Below are 19,287 nucleotides of genomic sequence, written 5' to 3'. Positions count from 1 at the left end.
AAAACTAACATGGACAGCTTTCCGAATTAAAATCAATATTTTTTTGGTTTAGTTATGAGATTTTTAAGATTTTATTTGGTCGAAAAATTGTCATAAAGGAACAGTAATTACCTATGAACATGAAGTAACTATGATCAGTAAGTATCTATGACCAGTGAGTAACTATGATCAGTAATTATCTATGACCAGTAAGTATGGATGATAAGTATCTCTGAACAGTTAATACATATAAGCAGAAAGTAACTCTGATCAGTAATTACCTATGAACATGAAGTAACTATGATCAGTAAGTATCTATGACCAGTAAGTATGTATGATCAGTTACTAACTTCGAACACTAGTAAACAATGACTTGCAACTTTTGTATCACAACACATTTCTGGGACCTGGCTGGCAGCAGTCACTTCGTTCCGGGGATGTTAGAACAAGTTGGGAATCATATGCACAGATGTGCAAGATTTGTTTTGGAGCAAATTTAAGAACAAGCTATTTGAACAAAACTATAGCGTTATTCGTCAATATAATTTTAGTAGTAAATAAGTCGGAACATGGAGAATCGGTGGACTATATGTATACATATATATAGCTGCCATAGGAACGATCGGAAAATTTAAGTAAGTTCCTATGAACACTAAGTAACTATAATCAGTAATTAACTCTGAACATTAAGTATCTATGAGCAGTATGTAACTCTGAACAGTAAATATCTATGACCAGTAAGTATGTATGATAAGTAAGTAACTCTGAACAGTTAATAGATATAAGCAGAAAGTAACTCTGACCAGTAATTACCTATGAACATAAAGTAACTATGGTCAGTAAGTATCTAAGACCAGTAAGTATGTATGATCAGTTACTAACTTCGAACACTAGTAAACAATGACTTGCAACTTTTGTAACACAACACATTTCTGGGACCTGGCTGGCAGCAGTCACTTCGTTCCGGGGATGTTAGAACAAGTTGGGAATCATATGCTCAGATGTGCAAGATTTGTTTTGGAGCAAATTTAAAAGCAAGCTATTTGAACAAAACTATAGTGTTATTCGTCTGTATAATTTTAGTAGTAAATAAGTCGGAACATGGAGAATCGGTGGACTATATATATACATATATATAGCTGCCATAGGAACGATCGGAAAATTTAAGTAAGTTCCTATGAACACTAAGTAACTATTTTTAGTAATTAACTCCGAACATTAAGTATCTATGAGCAGTAAGTAACTCTGAACAGTAAGTATCTATGACCAGTAAGTATGTATGATAAGTAAGTAACTCTGAACAGTTACTAGATATAAGCAGAAAGAAACTCTGATCAGTAATTACCTATGATCAGTAAGTATCTATGACCAGTAAGTATGTATGGTCAGTTAATAACTTCGAACACTGGTAAACAATGACTTGCAACTTTTGTAACACAACACATTTCTGGGACCTGGCTGGCAGCAGTCACTTCGTTCCGGGGATGTTAGAACAAGTTGGGAATCATATGCCCAGATGTGCAAGATTTGTTTTGGAGCAAATTTAAGAGCAAGCTATTTGAACAAAACTATAGTGTTATTCGTCTGTATAATTTTAGTTGTATATAATTCGGAACATGGCGAATCGTAGGACTATATATATACATATATATAGCTGCCATAGGAACGATCGGAAAATATAAGTAAGTTCCTATGAACACCAAGTAACTATGATCAATAATTAACTCTGAACATTAAGTATCTATGAGCAGTAAGTAACTCTGAACAGTAAGTATCTATGACCAGTAAGTATGTATGATCAGTTACTAACTTCGAACACTAGTAAACAATGACTTGCAACTTTTGTAACACAACACATTTCTGGGACCTGGCTGGCAGCAGTAACTTCGTTCCGGGGATGTTAGAACAAGTTGGGAATCATATGCCCAGATGTGCAAGATTTGTTTTGGAGCAAATTTAAGTGCAAGCTATTTGAACAAAACTATAGTGTTATTCGTCTGTATAATTTTAGTAGTAAATAAGTCGGAACATGGAGAATCACTAAGTAACTATGATCAGTAATTAACTCTGAACATTAAGTATCTATGAGCAGTAAGTAACTCTGAACAGTAAGTATCTATGACCAGTAAGTATGTATGATAAGTAAGTAACTCTGAACAGTTAATAGATATAAGCAGAAAGTAACTCTGATCAGTAATTACCTATGAACATGAAGTAACTACGGTCAGTAAGTATCTAAGACCAGTAAGTATGTATGATCAGTTACTAACTTCGAACACTAGTAAACAATGACTTGCAACTTTTGTAACACAACACATTTCTGGGACCTGGCTGGCAGAAGTCACTTCGTTCCGGGGATGTTAGAACAAGTTGGGAATCATAAGTACACTATGCGAGATTTTAAGAGCAAGCTATTTGAATGAAACTATGGAGTTATTCCTCTATATAATTTAACTAATATATAAGTCGGAACATGGCGAATCGGTGGACTATATATATACATATATATAGCTGCCATAGGAACGATCGGAAAATTTTGAGAATAAATATTTTAACTTTTCCAGCATTCAACAAATGTTAATCAAATTTGATATACAACATAATATAAATATATATAATTTAAATTGTATTGATTCATAGTGATCGAATTTTAATCTGCAAGGGTTTGAATGTATTAATGCATTATGCATTTGCATAATGAAGATGAATTAAAATTAATGCTTTTTTGACTTAGTTATGAGTTCTTAAAAATTTTGATTTGTCGTAAAAATTGTCATACAAAAATAATAAATGAATGCGAGTATTTTAAGATTAGTAATGATTGATTGAAATTGAATGATTAATCGAATAAAACACACAACTGCTGTAAATGTTTGTATAATTTTTTTTTAATACATTTTCTTTGTTCTTGAATACATCAATTATCTTGCTGTGTTCTATTATTTATTATTATTATTATTATTTTTTTGTGTTGCTGTCTGATAGACATTGGACCAGACAAGCAACTTATCTTGGGATAGATATGGTTCCATCAGTGGATGGACCAAGTACAAGGGTTCCCCGGGGGAACGCGTAAATATGTATGCTTGTGTGTAGATATATAGGTAAATATATTACTTTTCATCATATATATATATATGTATATGTATTTACTTGTGTGTGAAGATGAGTGCGTGTTGCATGTATATAAAATATATATACACGCGCAATGATATCAAAAGTTGCATAATTGCATTATGCCTGACTTTGTCCCTACGAGAGGAGGCTATCCAAAAGATGTCTCGTATCTCAAAAAAAAAAAACAATAATAATATATCTTTCCACACGCACATGTATATTTCTTTAGCTGTAAATCGTATATATAAGTATTTTTTCGTGTATATATATATAAGATAATCCTTGTACGCCCTACTAATTCCCCTTTTTGTATACATATATAATAATAATACTATATATGAAGTGCCGAAAAAAACCTTTTGTTCTCCTTTGTATGTATGTTTGTTGTAAATTTTTACAAATACCCAGACACAAGAGCTCTACCAACTGCGGTTTGCTTTCCCACAAGTCGATCAATGAGAGAGTATAATATATTAATTAAATTCTAGTTTCATTATAATACATGTATAATATAAGGAAGGTGCTGCCGAGTTTTCAGTGAATGAGTGTGTGGTTTCATGTGTGTTTCGTTTGATTTAAATCGAACCCATGATACCCTCGATCACGATCAACTCTCTTTCTTTCTTTCTTTTATATTTTAGATTTAACAATGTGTTTGTTTTGTATTTTTGTATTGTTTTTTTCGCTTAGCTTGTTGGCTTTGCCGCTCTCAAATGTGCTCTGTCCCCCAATTTTAGCCCCATGATCCTTTTTGTTTATAACCTATGTAACATATTCCTTACGCAACTAGGAAAAAAACATTTGTATATTTGGATATTCAGTTATAAGCTATATAAAAAAAAGAAAAAAAAATTATATATATTGTGTGTATATATATAGATATATATTCCCCTATGGCTCTAGGCTTTGACTTTTGTTTAGTCGAATATTGAGAAAAGTTTTGAGAAAGAAAACATCATGTGTAACTTGAGATTTCTCAAACAAATATATATAGAAATATATCTGATTTAAGAAATGAACCAAGATATAATAATGTTTTTCTTAGGAAATATAATAGTGAGAATGAAAGTAAATATATAATGTATAAATTATAAATGAACCAAAAACGAGTATAGCAATTCGAACGAACAGATATGAACCCATTCATATGCCAACAGAAGTTAGTAAGTAATGTGTTTGTGGTTTGTGCCTAATTAAGTGTAAACCCTAAGCACTAACAACTAAATAATTCGAAGATGGAGATAATAGAGATAATGGAGATAATGTAGATAATGTACACATTCCGCGAGAAGAGTGCAATTAGTTCTAGAATTTAGAATTCCTTCAGGCTGCCGCCACGCTTCAGTTTGGTCAGTCGCTTCAGGCTGGCACTCAGCATTCCGCCGGCACTTGGTCCTGTCCCAGAACCCTCCTCTGTGTGTCCTGCACTGCGATCGCGCTGGATAAAGGATCCCCGAAACCGAACTCGGCCACGTCCCCTGCGCTGCTGCTGCATCTGAACCTGCTGCTGCTGCTGCTGGCAACGCCATAGCTCCTGGAGCGGCGGATGATGCTGGTGCGGATGCTGCTGAAGGGTGCAGCAGCACACCAACTCCTGCGATTATAATTTCTTCTCCCAGACCACAATGTGGGCATCATTGGAGTTGGCCGTCAGGGTGGAGCAGCAATTGCTACCACTGCCCGTTTGCATGGCTTCGCGAGAGCTACTCCCACTGCCGCCACTGCCACCGCCAGTGCTGTTCTTGTGGCTAGGGGATCCACTGGTTGTGGCGGAGGGATTGTACCACATCTGACGCCAATAGCCTCGCCCACCCATCAGTGTAATCACTGTCCTAGGTCCATCGGCGTTCTGCTGCTGCTGCTGCTTGGAGTTTTGTTTTTGTTTGCGCTTCAGCGTGGCCACAGCGGCTGCAGCGGGTTTGTCCAGTCCCAGACCTGAAACGGTGGCGGAACCCAGTCTTCCTTCCTCCGGAGTGCTGCCCTTGGGCGTGCTGTTCAGCTGGAGCTGCTGCTGCTGTTGCTGTTGCTGCTGCTGCTGTTGCTGGTGATGGTGTATATCCGCTGTGGTCATCAGCCCGTTCTCAGATATATTGCCTAGGTCACTGCCTGTGCCGGAGGTCTTGTGGCTGGCACTGCTGCTATTCCGGGATACGGATCTGCCGCCAAAGTGCTTGATGCCCATGCTCTCCTCACTGCCCGACGAGGTGTACAAGCTGGAGGATTTCGAGTCCACGGACCAGTTGGATAGGTCCAGGGATCTTGGTCGCGAGGCCTTCATTCGCAGTCGTCTATCCAGAGTACAAACTTTGCCCGGTATGGCTGCCAATTCTGGATCAGATCGTCGCATTCCCTCGTACATCATGTCCATGAGATTGCCTTGATTGCCTTCCTCTGCATCGTAATCCTCCTTCACGAATATCAGTTTGCCATAGAGGCCATAGACATCACAGATGCCATGCTCACTGTGCTGCGAGGTGTTGCCTGAACCACCTGCAGTGCCTCCTCCGGCTGCAGCTGCCGCGGCAGCTGCTGCTGCTGCTGCTCCAGTGGCGCCCAGACCGCGTGGCAGGGTCTTGGACATCCTGTTGGGATCATCACGGAAACGCTTGCGATGGAAGGCCGGCGAGTTGGCCAGCGAAGCTCGAATCTTGGCCGTGAAACTCTGATCCAGAGAGTGCTGCTTGTCCAGCTTAGAGCTGCGGGGTGAGGCTGACACTGGCGTCACGGATTCAACTGCTGGTCCTCCTCCTCCTCCGTCTGTACTCAAAGGTGTTGCCTCCTCTTTGGCCAGGTCACGTCGCAGCACCACCACAGTCGAATCGTCTAGCTCCAGTGGATCTAGCTTGGGATCCGCATCGATGGCTGGTAGCTGCAAATCCTCGCCCATGCTGGGCACTGGCGGAGCAACAGCCGCCGGCGGCTTGTAGGCAGGATAGACCTTCGGTATCAACGGTAGCAGGAAAGTGATGGGACCAAAGTGAGCGTGACAGGACATATTGATGCCGCCGCTTATGATGGGCACTCCCTCTAGGCGGGGTAGGGGTATAGTCACCGCTATGCCCACGTTAGTGCCAACCCACAGCAATCCCTTGCAGGCCATCATGGCAGTCACATAGACGGCGCTGTTGTTCAACGGCTGCTCCTTCTTGCCATCGCTGCGCAATACACTGGATGCGATGTTGATGTCCTGCAGATGCTTAAATGTCTCCGTGTGGTACAGACAAAGCATGGTGGAGTTCTTCAGCGATATCCACAGGCCGATGCCCGAGTGGGCCATCAGGTTCACCTGCTGGCTGGCTCCATGTTGGACCTCAAAGCTCCGCTGGATTTCGCCATTCAGGGCATTCATCACGTAGACCCGATTGCCGCATGAGGCATAGATGCACATGTTAATGGGTAGAAGGCTGGGCACTGGCAGCTCCGAGTCACCCAGCTTGATGGTTTGCGGATCACGCAATTGCCAGGCTCCATCGTGTGCTCGGCGAAAGATCAGGACAGTGGCTCCTGCCAGGGCCACATACACAGCATCGAAGTGGTACAGGATACGCTGCACGGCTCCCGGCACTGAATAGCTGCCCAGTTGCTCTTCCTGCTCTGGATTCCTTGCGGAATAGACCAGAATCTTTCGACTGTCTGTGCCCAGCCACACGAGATCGTCCAGCAGGCTGGCGGGCTCCTCACGCACTCCTGCTGGGCCTCCACTTAATCCTCCTGTTCCTCCTCCTCCTCTTGCCTGATCCAATCCCTTGACAAATTCCATGGCCGAAACCTGCGTCTCGTATATATCAAAGGAACCCGCCTCGCGCAGGTTACCCGCCTGCTGGGGATGCTGGGCCAGAACGGTGATGTGCGACGAGGTTCCATCGCTGCTGCACATCCATAGATAGTTTAGCTGCTTGTGCCGGCGTCGAGCATTGCCGCTTTGCCTTGTGTCATTGGCTATGCTGTAATAACATCCACAGCGCACCTGGAAGAGAAGCCAGTTAGTAATATATCCTTCATTATGTGCAGCCTCAACTTACCTCGGTTTGATGCTGTGACTTGTAGACTGGCATTGCCTTGACAAAGAGCGGCATCTTGCGTGATTGCTTCTGCTGGACGGCCTCCTGGAGCTGCTGCTGTTCGTGCGTCTGGCGGGAGTCGGGTGAGCCTGGATGATGTTGATGCTGGTGCTGGGTGTGAGGAGAGCTCTGATGATGCTGGTGATGAATGGCGGGCTGCTGATGGGAACCGCCACGCTCCCAGGCTGGCGAGTTATTGGGATCGAGGGCCAACTGGGCCAGACGTAGCTCGGTGATCCATTCCTTTTTGACCGAAGGCGTTTGCGTTTGGAATGTGAAGGACTCCTCCTTGCCGGACTTGTGGCGGCCATTAAGCGTGAGGCAGCACGAGTCCACCCAGGCCATTTCCTCGTCCTTGCGCTGGATCGATCCTTGGATCAGGTTGAGCACATTGCGGGTGGTATTTGCATTTAGCTCTTTGTAGCTACCCTTTAGGCTACCAACCAGGTCGTGAATGCGTGAAATAACCTCATAGTCATACATCAAAGTGCTCATCTCGCTGCACAAATTGTCTGCCTGTCCATTGGCCACCTGGGCGGCAGGAGATCGGGTGCTGTGTCCCTCCCCGCCGCCCGGCAGAGTACTATTTGCATAGGGACTGCCACCGTTGGCGCTGCTGCTGCCGTTGGACTTGAGGCTGCCACCGCGGTTAAGACCTGTTAGGGATAGATTTATTAGATTCAAGGTTCCCAGAGAGAATTCCAAGTCAGACTAAGACACTTACCCGCTGTCAGGATCCTCGACAAAGTGGCCGAGGTGGTGTTGTCCACAATCTCCACATCGTTGACGGGGAACATCCACTTGAAGGTGAGCTTCTCGGTGGCCCCAAAGTCATGCGACTGCTTGGGTGCCACCGAAACGCAAATGACCTTGTCATTCAGGAGGAGCAGACGCCGCTGCTTGCACTTGACCATAAATCCAGCCTGATTGAACTCCATATGGGTGACATTATCTTCACGTAGCAGGTACCTGGGTCGCGTATGTCCACCCGCCGAATCACTTACACTCACGCTGCTCAGACTGAGGGAGCGGGCATTAAAGGTGCCCGAAATGTGTCCCAGCATCTCCTTGAAAGCCTGATACTGCTCCGCTTCCCGCTTGCTCTCGTTCAGGAGCTCTGCGAGAAGCTCCAGCTGGGACAGAGCCATCTGCAGGGACATACGATCATGATGTCCCTGTGGCGTATATTTCAGCAGGTCCTGCAGGAACAGTATGAACTGCGGGAAACGCTGCACTGGCTTCACCATGAGCCCGAAAAAGGACAATCTATCATGGGCACTAATCTGTTTGACTTTGAAGAAATCGGCCAACGCTGATTTACGCTTCTCCTCCATCTTGGCCAGTTCCATGGCGGCCGAAAAGTTATTGATGAAGCCAGAGTAGATCTCCAGGAGTTGCGGTTTCCCAAAGGCGCCCACAAAACAATCTCCAATCTTCTCATCACGATCCCAGTTGCGTACGCACTCGGCCAAGGAGATGCGGAAGAGTTTATGGGAGTGCAGGATATCCGGCAGACAATGGAACAAAGTGGCAATCTTCACCGGATTCAACACAGGCGGACTGCACTCCTCCAGGGGTTTCTTGTAATCCTAAAGTGGGATATAAAGTATATAATATAGTAGAGATGGATGTTAATGGTAGAAGGTTCCTAACCAAAAGGTTACACCAACCAGAAATTTAATTTTAATACTGAAAAGATAACATTTTCAATCATAAAAGGTTTGTAAATTCCAATTTGCACTATTATTTGTACCATTTCTAGTTTAAATATTTAAATAATTACCAATAATATCAAATTTCTGGTTGAAGCAAACTTTAAAATCTCTCATCAACAGAGGTTTTTAATTCTTAAATCATTAAATTACCTACAATATCTGGTTTTTCTAATTTTGCGACTAGTTGAGATGGAGTTGTGGGAGAAATGATGATGTTGATGGGTTACGGGTTCGATTTAAAGTTAGTTCAAATAGTGATACATAAATAGATAAGTTAGTTTAGTTAGTGAGTGTAAGAGAAAGTTAGTTGGTTGGTCGGTTTAATTATTTTGGGACGGTGAAGTCGACATTAATTGCATTTATGGGGAGAGCATGGCATGTAAGAAGAGATGAAACAATGTGAAATGAGATCTAATGTTAATCAGTGGTTAAATGCGTTGGTTAAATGGGTTTAACAAGGGGTTAAGCATGCATTGTATTACATAAGTATACTTAAAACTACAATCAGCCGAGTTAATCTTTAATATATTTCTCATCTCTTGCTAAAACATTTTCTCCCTCATCTAGAGGCTATTCCTAAACATTTCCAAATTTCAAATCATATTTCACAACTGAATTGAATCAAAACTATAGTATATATATTTATCTTCCCGAGCATTCAAGTATATTTTTATAAACCAAAATGGATATAGAGTCAGAGGCGATTAAGCAGCAAAATGAAATGGATCAAGTAATGGCCGGGGCTTTGGGTAACATCAAGGTGTTTTTAGAACCTGGCATTAAGGATGCTTTCATTCAAATAGAGCCACTAAAGGTGACCAGTTTCCAGTTGCCAGAACCCAGTGATAAGGATCCGTTGGCTACCCAGGATCTAATGGAATGTAACGTAGTGGAACCCACAACCGTTGATCGATGGAACAACAATAAGGTGGTCTGCGTAAATCACATCAAGCCGGAGGATATGGAATTGTTGGGGAAAACACAAACTGACGAACTCACTGGGGAACAATATATGCTTTTGCCCATTGATATTGATATACTCCTTGATCCCGACAATCTACCGACTCCCCTTATGGTTCAGCAGAATCTCGAAAATCTGTGCATTGGGGAGGACAAGGGGATCACAATTCAACTAGATCCTCCAGAACTGCAGGGCCAGGAAGCAGATATTCAGTATGCCAAGCATAAATTCACAATTCCCAAACTCAATTTCAACTTTAACATTATCCTGGACTCTGAATCGGACGAAACTAAGGACCTACAACTGGACTAAGCTACCAATTAAGCGTTGTAAAGCCTAAAGTCTAAGAAATACTGAGACATATGTATTTGTTAGACTTTAGTTTGGATCAACTTCATGTATATCAGTATCTGGACAATTATCAATATAAAACTAAATTACAGCGACCAATAAATTCAAATATGTTCAAGAGTTCTTTTAAATACTGGCTTTTTACTCGATTATCTTATAGAATCCTCCTATTTTAATTCTATAATCTTAAAAAAATGTTTAGAGCGAAGCTCTCTTAAATTTTTTGCATTCTTCAAAAAGAAATCCATTAATTTTGTGGGTTAAAGGGATTTTAAGATCTCTAATACTTCTTTAACTATCTGTACAAAAAGATTCTGGTAACCTGTGAAATATTAGCTCTGAACTAGATTAACTCGGCTGTTGTTGGGGATCAAAATGTTAGTATTTTTTTAGGGTCATGCATTAAATGGAAATGTGGGCAACACTTACATTGACTAGTCTCTGCAGGGTGGCCACATACGAGTTCTCACTGTGGACAATGGCTGCCACAATGTGCCGACGCTTCAGCTGCTGCTGGGACAGTCCGGCGGGAGCTGGAGGCAGCATTGGAACAATGAGACGATTCTGGGCAGTACGAGCTGTACCATTGGCCCGACTGCCCGGTGTCAACATAAGGTCCATATTAAAGCGATTGCCATCGGCAGAGTTGCCTCCATCATCATCGTACTAAGAAAGAAATAAATGATTTAAAATATATTTAAAAACAATTCAGTTCTTATACTCACCTCTGGCACTCCGGGCATCATTTTGCTGGCACCAAAATTGGCCAATTTCTGGGCCGAGGCGGCGTCCAGCGCTGCTTCAGTGGTGCCTCCTCCCCCTCCTCCTCCTGCAGTTCTACCACCTTCTCCTCCTCCCAAAACTCCACCACCCTTGCCTGCACTCAAACCCGAGTCGGGTGTATCAAAGCTGGAGGCTGTAGAGTGACGTCCATCACGTCCACCCACATCGTACTGATGCGAGGATCCGCGTCTTATGGAGAACCAACGGGATAGGCGACCGCCTGGTGATTCACCCGGTGTTGTGGCATCTTCCCTTTGGGAGCCACCTGAACCGCCGCCGCCAGTTGAGGCCATCGTGCAGGCACTAGCCCGTCGCATAATCATATTGTTGCTGTTCTCAGCGGATGGGGATTGACCGGAAACGGAAATGGAAGCGGAAGCGGAACCGGAACCTGTGGTACTTCCAATGGCGGCCGTGCGCCATTTGTCAAAGGACAAATGCTGCTTGGCCTTGTTGAAAGTGGAACGCAATTGTGAATTGCGTTGATTACCGGCACTTAGCGAACTCACGCTGCTGCTGGTCTGCTCCTCCTCGGTGAGAATCTGCTCCTCCTCGGTGAGGCCGGGCTTTAGCTCTAGATCCCGATCCCTCTCCCTCTCCCTCTCTCTCTCTCTATCCCTCTCACTGCAGGGGGACTTGTTGTCGCGCTCACTGCTGCTGCTGCAGCTGCTCCTGCCGTCCGCGACGCCAACACCAACGGCAGCCTGGCCACCGTTGGCGCTGAAGCTTCCGCCGGCAATTGTGGTGCCGCTATAGGAGGCAATGTAGCCCGTCTGATCTCGTTCCCTATTCCGATCCCTATCCCTTTCCCGATCCCGATCCCGATCCCTTTGGTCCCTTTGATCCCTCTCCCTCTGCTCGGCTATCCGTCGACTAAAAGCACTGTGTAGCTGAGCGGTGGTGATGCTGACACTGGACTGCGGTGGTCCGATGAAGGTGCTCTGCTGGCGTCTCTGGCTGAGATGAGCGTGGTGATGCTGGTGGTGGTGGTTGTGGTTGTGGTGGTGCTGAGGCTCGTCCAAGGTATCCTCCCATGAGCCAGAGTTCAGTTTGTGTTCATCTGAGCAGGTGAGCAAAAAACAGTAGGTAAAAGTTTAATGATGATTGAATACATTTAAATATACCACGGAATCCAAGGAACATACTTGATCGCACAAGAACATATGTATCGCCATGCATAAACCGTATATGTTATATATGTTAATAATGAGCCATTCAAATGGATGAAGTCATGCATCTTAATCTTTGGGCCAGTATGCAAATGAAACAGGATTTGGCCATGGCCCTCACATCATGGCTTGTCATCGCGGTCGCGACATTACCTGGCCGTCAATTTCTGTGGCCTGGAACTTGCAGAAATCAGAAATCAAAGCCAGAATGCCGCCACACAATTCTGTTCTGGCCGAGACTCATTTGGCCAGTCTTGTGTGGGTTTACCGCCAAGAAGGCCAGCACAAACAGCAGAAACAGCAGCAGCAGCAACTCCCACACTCCGCCAGCCACTCAGCCACTCCACTGTCGGTACTGCGCCACCATTATTCTACATCACTAGAGAGACACCAGGCCCAGAGAATACATTGGGAGAAATCTTAACTACACTAACTTAACTTGACTAAAGACATTTGCGAATGTATTCTCTTAACTACACTAACTTAACTTGACTAAAGACATTTGCAAAATGTCAGAACATATACACATTAATTTTGAAATTACAAAATAATACAAAAATTATATAATAACAACTAAAAACTGGTTACATTTTTCCTCGCTTTTATAGTAAATAATCGATCATGGTTACATTATTTCCTGCTTTTCTAATTTATGATCGATTATGCTAACATTTTCCCTTGCTTTCATGATTCAAATTCGATCATGGTCACATTATTTCCTACATTCGTGATTCATAATCAATCATGGTCCCATTATTCCTTACTTTCTTGATTAATATTCAAACATTCATTGGCTTAAAACCAATAACGATAGGTTTTAAATATTTTTCAAGTTGTTTTGTGCATTTTGATAAGATTTCTTTACCAAATGACACATAATTTTCCCCAGTGTCAAGAGAATTGGTGATTTTGATTCCAATTCTGATTCAGATTTCAACGATTTCAGTCAAGACAAAACTCAATGTCTCATGCTCATGACCATTAATAATCGTCTAAAACCGGGATACAAAAAAACGAACAAAATAAAAGAAAAAAAACCAGAATACAAGAAGAAATCAAAAAAGTTTTGGGGGGAAAATGGTTGCATAAATATTTTGGAGCAAAATGTGAAAACATCTTCAAAATTACATTAAATATACGGCCAAGCCAAGGCAGACTGACCCTCTATTCGCTTTAGCAAAATTGAGTTTGTTTAACTTTTTCTTGGGGGGGAGCAATCAAACCACCTCTTTTTACACACTGAAAAGTATGTCGGCGGGGTTTATTTGATTCTTGTAATTTTATGGCAGAGGTAAGGTTGTCTATCCTTTAGAAATCTAAGAAAAAAAACCACACGCATTATGCAGTTTTTTTCTTATCTTGAATTTTGCAATATCTGCACACGCACTTATACCTCATCATTAATTACAAAATGCGGCAATGTGCAACAGTTAACGGAAACCGAAAAACAAACTCTTGCCAAACTTACCAAAAAGCCACCTCCGTAACTTTTTGCATAATGGTAAATGGTAAATGATTGTGAAAAATTAATCATACGCCATGTGAGCCTAGTGAGTCTTTTGAGCCTTGTGAGCCTCGCGGGGGAGTCAGTCGTCTCGTCTTGACTTGTTTTCACTCTCCATCGGTCCATCAGTCAGACAGAGTCGGAGTCAGAGTCAGAGACATAGTCTCCGAATAGCTCATTCTCTCAATCATTCATTCTATTTGAAGGCATTGAGAGTGTACCTATTACCGGGAGTGATTAATGAGCCACTTATTAATGCCAATGCAGAAGGCTCGCAACAAAGAAATCTCAGATCTCTGACAATGCGCGAATGCTCGCACAAAATTATACAAAATCACAGACACATAACCATATATAGTATGGTATGAGTTCCTTATTATTATTATTATTAATATTGTTTTTGCCAACTCATGGAACGCCCACAAGGGGCGTCGAAACAGTCATAGAAACCGAAAAAGCTGAAGCTTTGCTTCCATTGCTAATTAATATGACAAGCTGGATCACAATTATTCATATATGTACTATATATTCTATGAAAGAAGTAGGCATAATAATTAACCTTTGGTTAGAAAGAGTGGCCCCTTTGTGGAGTAAGTCTCACCTATAGGCTATGGTCTCTTCTTTTAGCTTCATAAATATTCCATTAGAGGTGCAGAAAATGCAGGCCAGAATGGTTAAGTAGTCACCTGTGTGGTGGCATATAGTAGTCATCGTCATGGAAGTAACCCATTCTCCAATTCTCTAATTCTCCCACTCTACGGAGGAGGTCTTCTAATGAGGCCACAAAGGCTTCGTGCGACTCTAGGCAAAGTAATTTCGTGTTTGTATGAAATTGAGCAGCGGGGGAACACCCACTCTCTATCTCCATCTCTATCACCATCTCCATTTGGCTATCTATCTATCTCTTTTTCTCTCTTAATTTCCTCCCACTCAATGTGCTCCTCCTTGCCCCATCTCTTGGGGGGACAAGTTTTGTTCAGGAGGCACAAAATTCTTCAAGACAAGTTGGCAAAATTTCATAAGCCATGGTCTTTTGAGAAACGGAAGAATTTAAAAGACACTTGGCTGTTTGGGAACAAAAGGCCAAGTTCCATTATGACCTGATCCTAATATTAAGATAATTTTGTTATGAACTTGTAAAACTTAAAACTACTCACTTAACTAAGGAAATATTAATATAGTTTGCCAATTTTGTAACTTAAAAATATAATTAATATTGTTATGTATTCCAAGTACATGAATAACAAAAGTATTTAATAACTAATAATAAATCAAAAAGTGTACAAAAATATTATTAAAAGAGTATTAAACAAATCAAACTTCGTTCTCCAACTTTTTCTTCGACCTAATTATCAACAGAGCCTCACATCTAACAAATCCCCAATTAAAATCAAATTGAAACTATTTACAATTTAGTGTGAAAATCGATGGGTATCATTAGTATTTTATTCGATTTTTATTTTGTGCTATTTATTGAGCTGCAGAAAAGTGTTTTGCTCAAGTTTCTCACAAAATAAAAAACCAACGAAATAATGCTGAAAGCAAAATAAGAGCAGGGCAGACAAGGTGTTAATGTGCGGAATTGGGGGGAGGAAAACAGACAACGGGTGGTGGTGGTGAGAGGTTGTGCAAGGTTTTCATGGAAAACTGACGAAAAACCAATATAGAGCTAATGACCAGGCGATTTCAACTTGAGAAATATAGTAAATAGAGAGAATATATAAACTTTAGTGAGTCAACACAACACAAAACAATTCACTTTAAGAACTTAAAGTTGAGACAAACTTTGCACTTAAAGGAATTAAATTTAGTTTAAAAATTAAAGATTTCAATTAAAGGTAGTGTTGTATTTGTAAATATACCTTTGCAGGGTATTATTATTTTAGTCAGAAGCTTGGAACTCAATGAAAGAGTCATTTCCGACCCTATAAAGTATATATATTCTTGATCAGCATCAACAGGCGAATCGATCTAGCTATGTTTTGTGGGGGAAAAAAAATAGTAAAATTTTTGAAAATTTTATAAGGGGTTACATCGTTAAAAATTTTCAAAAAATTTAAAATGTTTTAAATTTTAAAAACGGTATGCAGATTTGTTAACCTCTAAAAAACTAGCACAGGACAGCTTTCCAAATTAAAATAAACGCATTTTTGGCCAAGTTATGATATTTGAAACATTTTCATTTCCTTCAAAGCATTATTATATTATAATATCGATTAAAATTTTATACTGCCTTTGTTTCAGCTCATCTAAATGACACATAAAACCCAAACAGCAAATGATATACTAATTAAATCATATTTCTTTCTTCAAGTAACATAGAAGAACTATTAATCTGCAAGGGTATAGAAACTTTAGTTTCCCAAAGTTTTCTTTCTTTTCTGTTTTTTTTTAATCCCCTTAAAAGACTGATTATGGGAAATTGCACTCAAAACTGCACCTGGAGCCTTCTTTATTGCCTTGCTCCAGAATATATAAAACCCTTGAGAATGCCTTGACTTTTTGACCAATCATTCACAAACTTGGCCGACACCTTCATCAATATTAATGGTGACTTGGTTATAGAAATTCGATTACAAATTGCCCCCCAGATGGCCTTGCTAATGTCACTCAGTTTTGCGGCCTGCAAACTGTTTCCAAGTTTTCCCAACTTCCCCCCCATCTCCCGACCTTTTCCCCCGCTTTTCCTCTCACCGCTTTTCAGGCAGTTATAGTTATAGTCATTAACAATGGCCATCGAGTTGCGAACTAGTTTTCCACATTTGTGCACAACCGAGTACCGTTGGCAGAAGGCAGATGGGAAAGGTACTGGAAAATGGGAAATGTAAAACGGGAAAATGGCAGTCAGTCAGTCAGTTAGTGAGGCAGTGGTACAGATATCCATTGTCCCACATGAATTAGTTATTTGCTGCTCTGATTGGATATATACATATGTGCATAAATGTATGTATACCTGTGGTACCCATGTGAAAAGTTCCAGATCCCAATTAAACACGGACTCGTGTGGTATGTGATTTTTTGTTGTCTTTGTTCCTAGTCACTTGGTTTTTCTTCGAGTGGGTCTAGGTCTCGGGCTTGGTCGCGGTCTATTCAAGTTTTCCCGCCTTTCCAAGCATTTTCCTCCGCCTTTTGTGAAGTCAACTCGAGTCAACTCAACTCAATTGCTTTGGCAACTTGACGCAGGGCCGTGCACTTGACGATGACGCCCCGGGATGCCCATGTCCATGCGAAAAAGGAATATAGGAGGAAAATTGAGGCAGCAAAAAAAAAATACTAGAGAATATAAACTTTAGCTCCATATCCAGTTCTAGTTCTTTAGCTCTCTTCCTGTATTCTACACTCACTCAGGGGGTTTAGTGTTGTATAGTGTTTACAATGTGAAGAGAAGACAGACACCAGACAAACAAATCTAGACCTGTTAGTCACAATTTGTTGTATAAAGTTTAGTCAGAAAACGCTTAACAAAGAGTTTAATAAATAAAGAGTAAATTAAAAAAGGTAACGAAGTCCCATCTAGGATTGCATCTAAATCTAAACTAATCATGGAATATATCAAACTTTTTTACATCGTATTTTAAATGTAAAAAATATCGCATTTAACTTTCAAATATATACTATATCCTTAATACATAATGTAATTAATTAAATTATATGATATATTGAATGATATATCAATTTTAAATATATCAAAAATATATCGCATTTCATTATTGATTACATTACATTCATATATCCTATCTAATATGGATTATAACCCATATATCTAAGTTTAAATATAGATTCACATAACTATGGATGGATATATTGATATTTCCTCTCATCCCTAGACCTAATAACTTCACAACTTGGTACTTTATAGTCGAAACTCCTGTCTGAAGCTATTTTCTTCACTTTTTTTTTGTATTATTTGTCGATGCCGGTTCAGTTGATGAGGAAAATGCAGATACAGATGGAGGGCACATGCCTTTGACTATTTTTAGCGGGCGCTGAGCTGAAAACAATGCTGGCGACTTCAAGTGGCCCACACCCCAGACACGAGAAAAAAAGGAAAGAAGCAAAAAAAATCAGAATGAATAAAAAAGAACAGCCAGGAGCAATAGGAGGTAACGCCACAAGCGATTTCCCTTGCACTGCAACAAAAGATATTCAATCTAAATACCTTCCTTTCTATACAAGTCCTTGGAAACAAAACATTTCCTTTGTAGAACTCATATATTCATCTAATTTCAACCTCACCCATTATATATTTATAAAATAATATATATAAATCACATATATTTCATTGTTTTATCTCTGTGTAAAGCTCTGGCTTTTCCTTTTCCGGCATAGCTTTAATTTGCGACCAATGCCAGCAGTGTTGGTTATTTAAGGGAAAAGAGAAAACTAAACTGCATACACAGGATCCTTTCCCGGTGGGAGTTTCCCCCTTTTTTTTGTTATAAAATTTTTAAAAAAGGCTTTTCGTTGCTGGGCTTGCAAGGAAATTAGATTTCCTGTCAGGACCACCACATCAATGGGCTGCTGTCCCATTGAATTAAGACAGCCAAGTGCTGATGCAGTGCAGGAGCATCCACCAAACCGGATGCATTGAAAAGTTTATTAAACAAAATGGGGGCCAGAAATATATATCGAAATTAGATTTATATAAAATGTCATATTTGAATAAACAACACAACATTTTTGGCATTTAAACAAGAGCTAAATGGCATTAATATAAATTGCTTTACTTAGTTATTCAGCTCCAATAATGGCTGTCAAAAGTGATGTCCTTCTCGGCCATCAGGCTTTTGAATAATTCAATTTCCAATAGCTTTGGACACTTGCATTGATTGGTTTAGAATATTCTTACTCCTATTGGAGGGATACTGCAATTTAGAGGAGAATTTTTAACCAAAATGAGAGACAATTTTCCATTATCCCGTGCATAGTCTTTGTTTACGTGTGCAACTTGTGTGTAACTTAAAACCCATCGGAAGTTGGATGTGTGATCAGCTCTGGTTGTGGCTTTTGGTTTCCTTTTTCCCCATATTTATGGTATTTATCTTGACGATTTTTTTTCTGTATTATTTTTGTCTTTTCTTGGCTTTTGAAGTGCGTGAGGGCGGCGGTGACTTCCCTGTTATTACATAACAATAAGACAGGCACCTTGGAAAATGCATTTACCATTCCCAGCAAATTTCCACCGCTTGCCATCAGGTTTTTCAATGATTTTCCAGCTTTGAATCGACACGCAGTCTGCTGGAGTCGTCGTTGCACTTTAATTTTTCAGCCAATGCCCTTTTCCGTCCTCCCATTTAATCATTTTTGCTCGACTGCCTGATTTGCCTACCCTTTCAGGTTTCCCTCTCTTCATATTTAGTTTATTATTTATCTTGGGAAAGTGCAATCCCCTTACCTACCCCTTCTGTTTGGTATATTAAATATCACGGAGTGCATCTCAAAGTTTAAGCTGTGATTCACTTGGTATACTTATATATACATATATCCGTATTACAAATCGGACAAATAGTCACTTAATGACTTCCAACTGGCCAAGAACTAATGCGTTCGAATATGGTTTCATTATCTTTTCCTTTGTTTAGTGTTTACTTTGTCATTTTTGGCAACAAGTTGAGCAATGATGAAGCCAGCTAGCTCAGCTTATTTT

At 40.8% G+C, this 19,287-nt stretch overlaps 2 protein-coding genes across 3 annotated transcripts in view; one reads left to right on the top strand and one right to left on the bottom strand.

Moving 5' to 3' along the window:
• Positions 1-2,849: 2,849 nt before the first annotated feature.
• Positions 2,850-19,287, bottom strand: part of LOC110184410 (rho guanine nucleotide exchange factor 10) — an 87,923-nt gene continuing 71,485 nt past the window's right edge. For both annotated transcript variants that reach the window (XM_086826857.1, XM_086826864.1), the window contains 5 exons: positions 10,910-12,027; positions 10,614-10,850; positions 7,882-8,746; positions 7,119-7,813; positions 2,850-7,063 (listed from right to left, as the gene is read on the bottom strand). In XM_086826857.1, the coding sequence (XP_086682983.1) occupies positions 4,697-7,063; positions 7,119-7,813; positions 7,882-8,746; positions 10,614-10,850; positions 10,910-12,027 (5,282 nt within the window). In that variant the 3' untranslated portion in view covers positions 2,850-4,696. The remainder of the gene's footprint in view (positions 7,064-7,118; positions 7,814-7,881; positions 8,747-10,613; positions 10,851-10,909; positions 12,028-19,287) is intronic.
• Positions 9,424-10,315, top strand: LOC110184414 (uncharacterized). The gene has a single exon (XM_020952948.2). It carries the CDS (start codon positions 9,555-9,557, stop codon positions 10,143-10,145), a length of 591 nt encoding a protein of 196 aa, XP_020808607.2. The 5' UTR covers positions 9,424-9,554; the 3' UTR covers positions 10,146-10,315.

The sequence above is a fragment of the Drosophila serrata genome, unplaced genomic scaffold (assembly GCF_035046125.1).
Source record: "Drosophila serrata isolate PLE 108 unplaced genomic scaffold, ASM3504612v1 contig_8, whole genome shotgun sequence".
NCBI classification, from domain to species: Eukaryota; Metazoa; Arthropoda; class Insecta; order Diptera; family Drosophilidae; genus Drosophila; species Drosophila serrata.
This window is presented reverse-complemented; position numbering and strand designations above follow the sequence as displayed.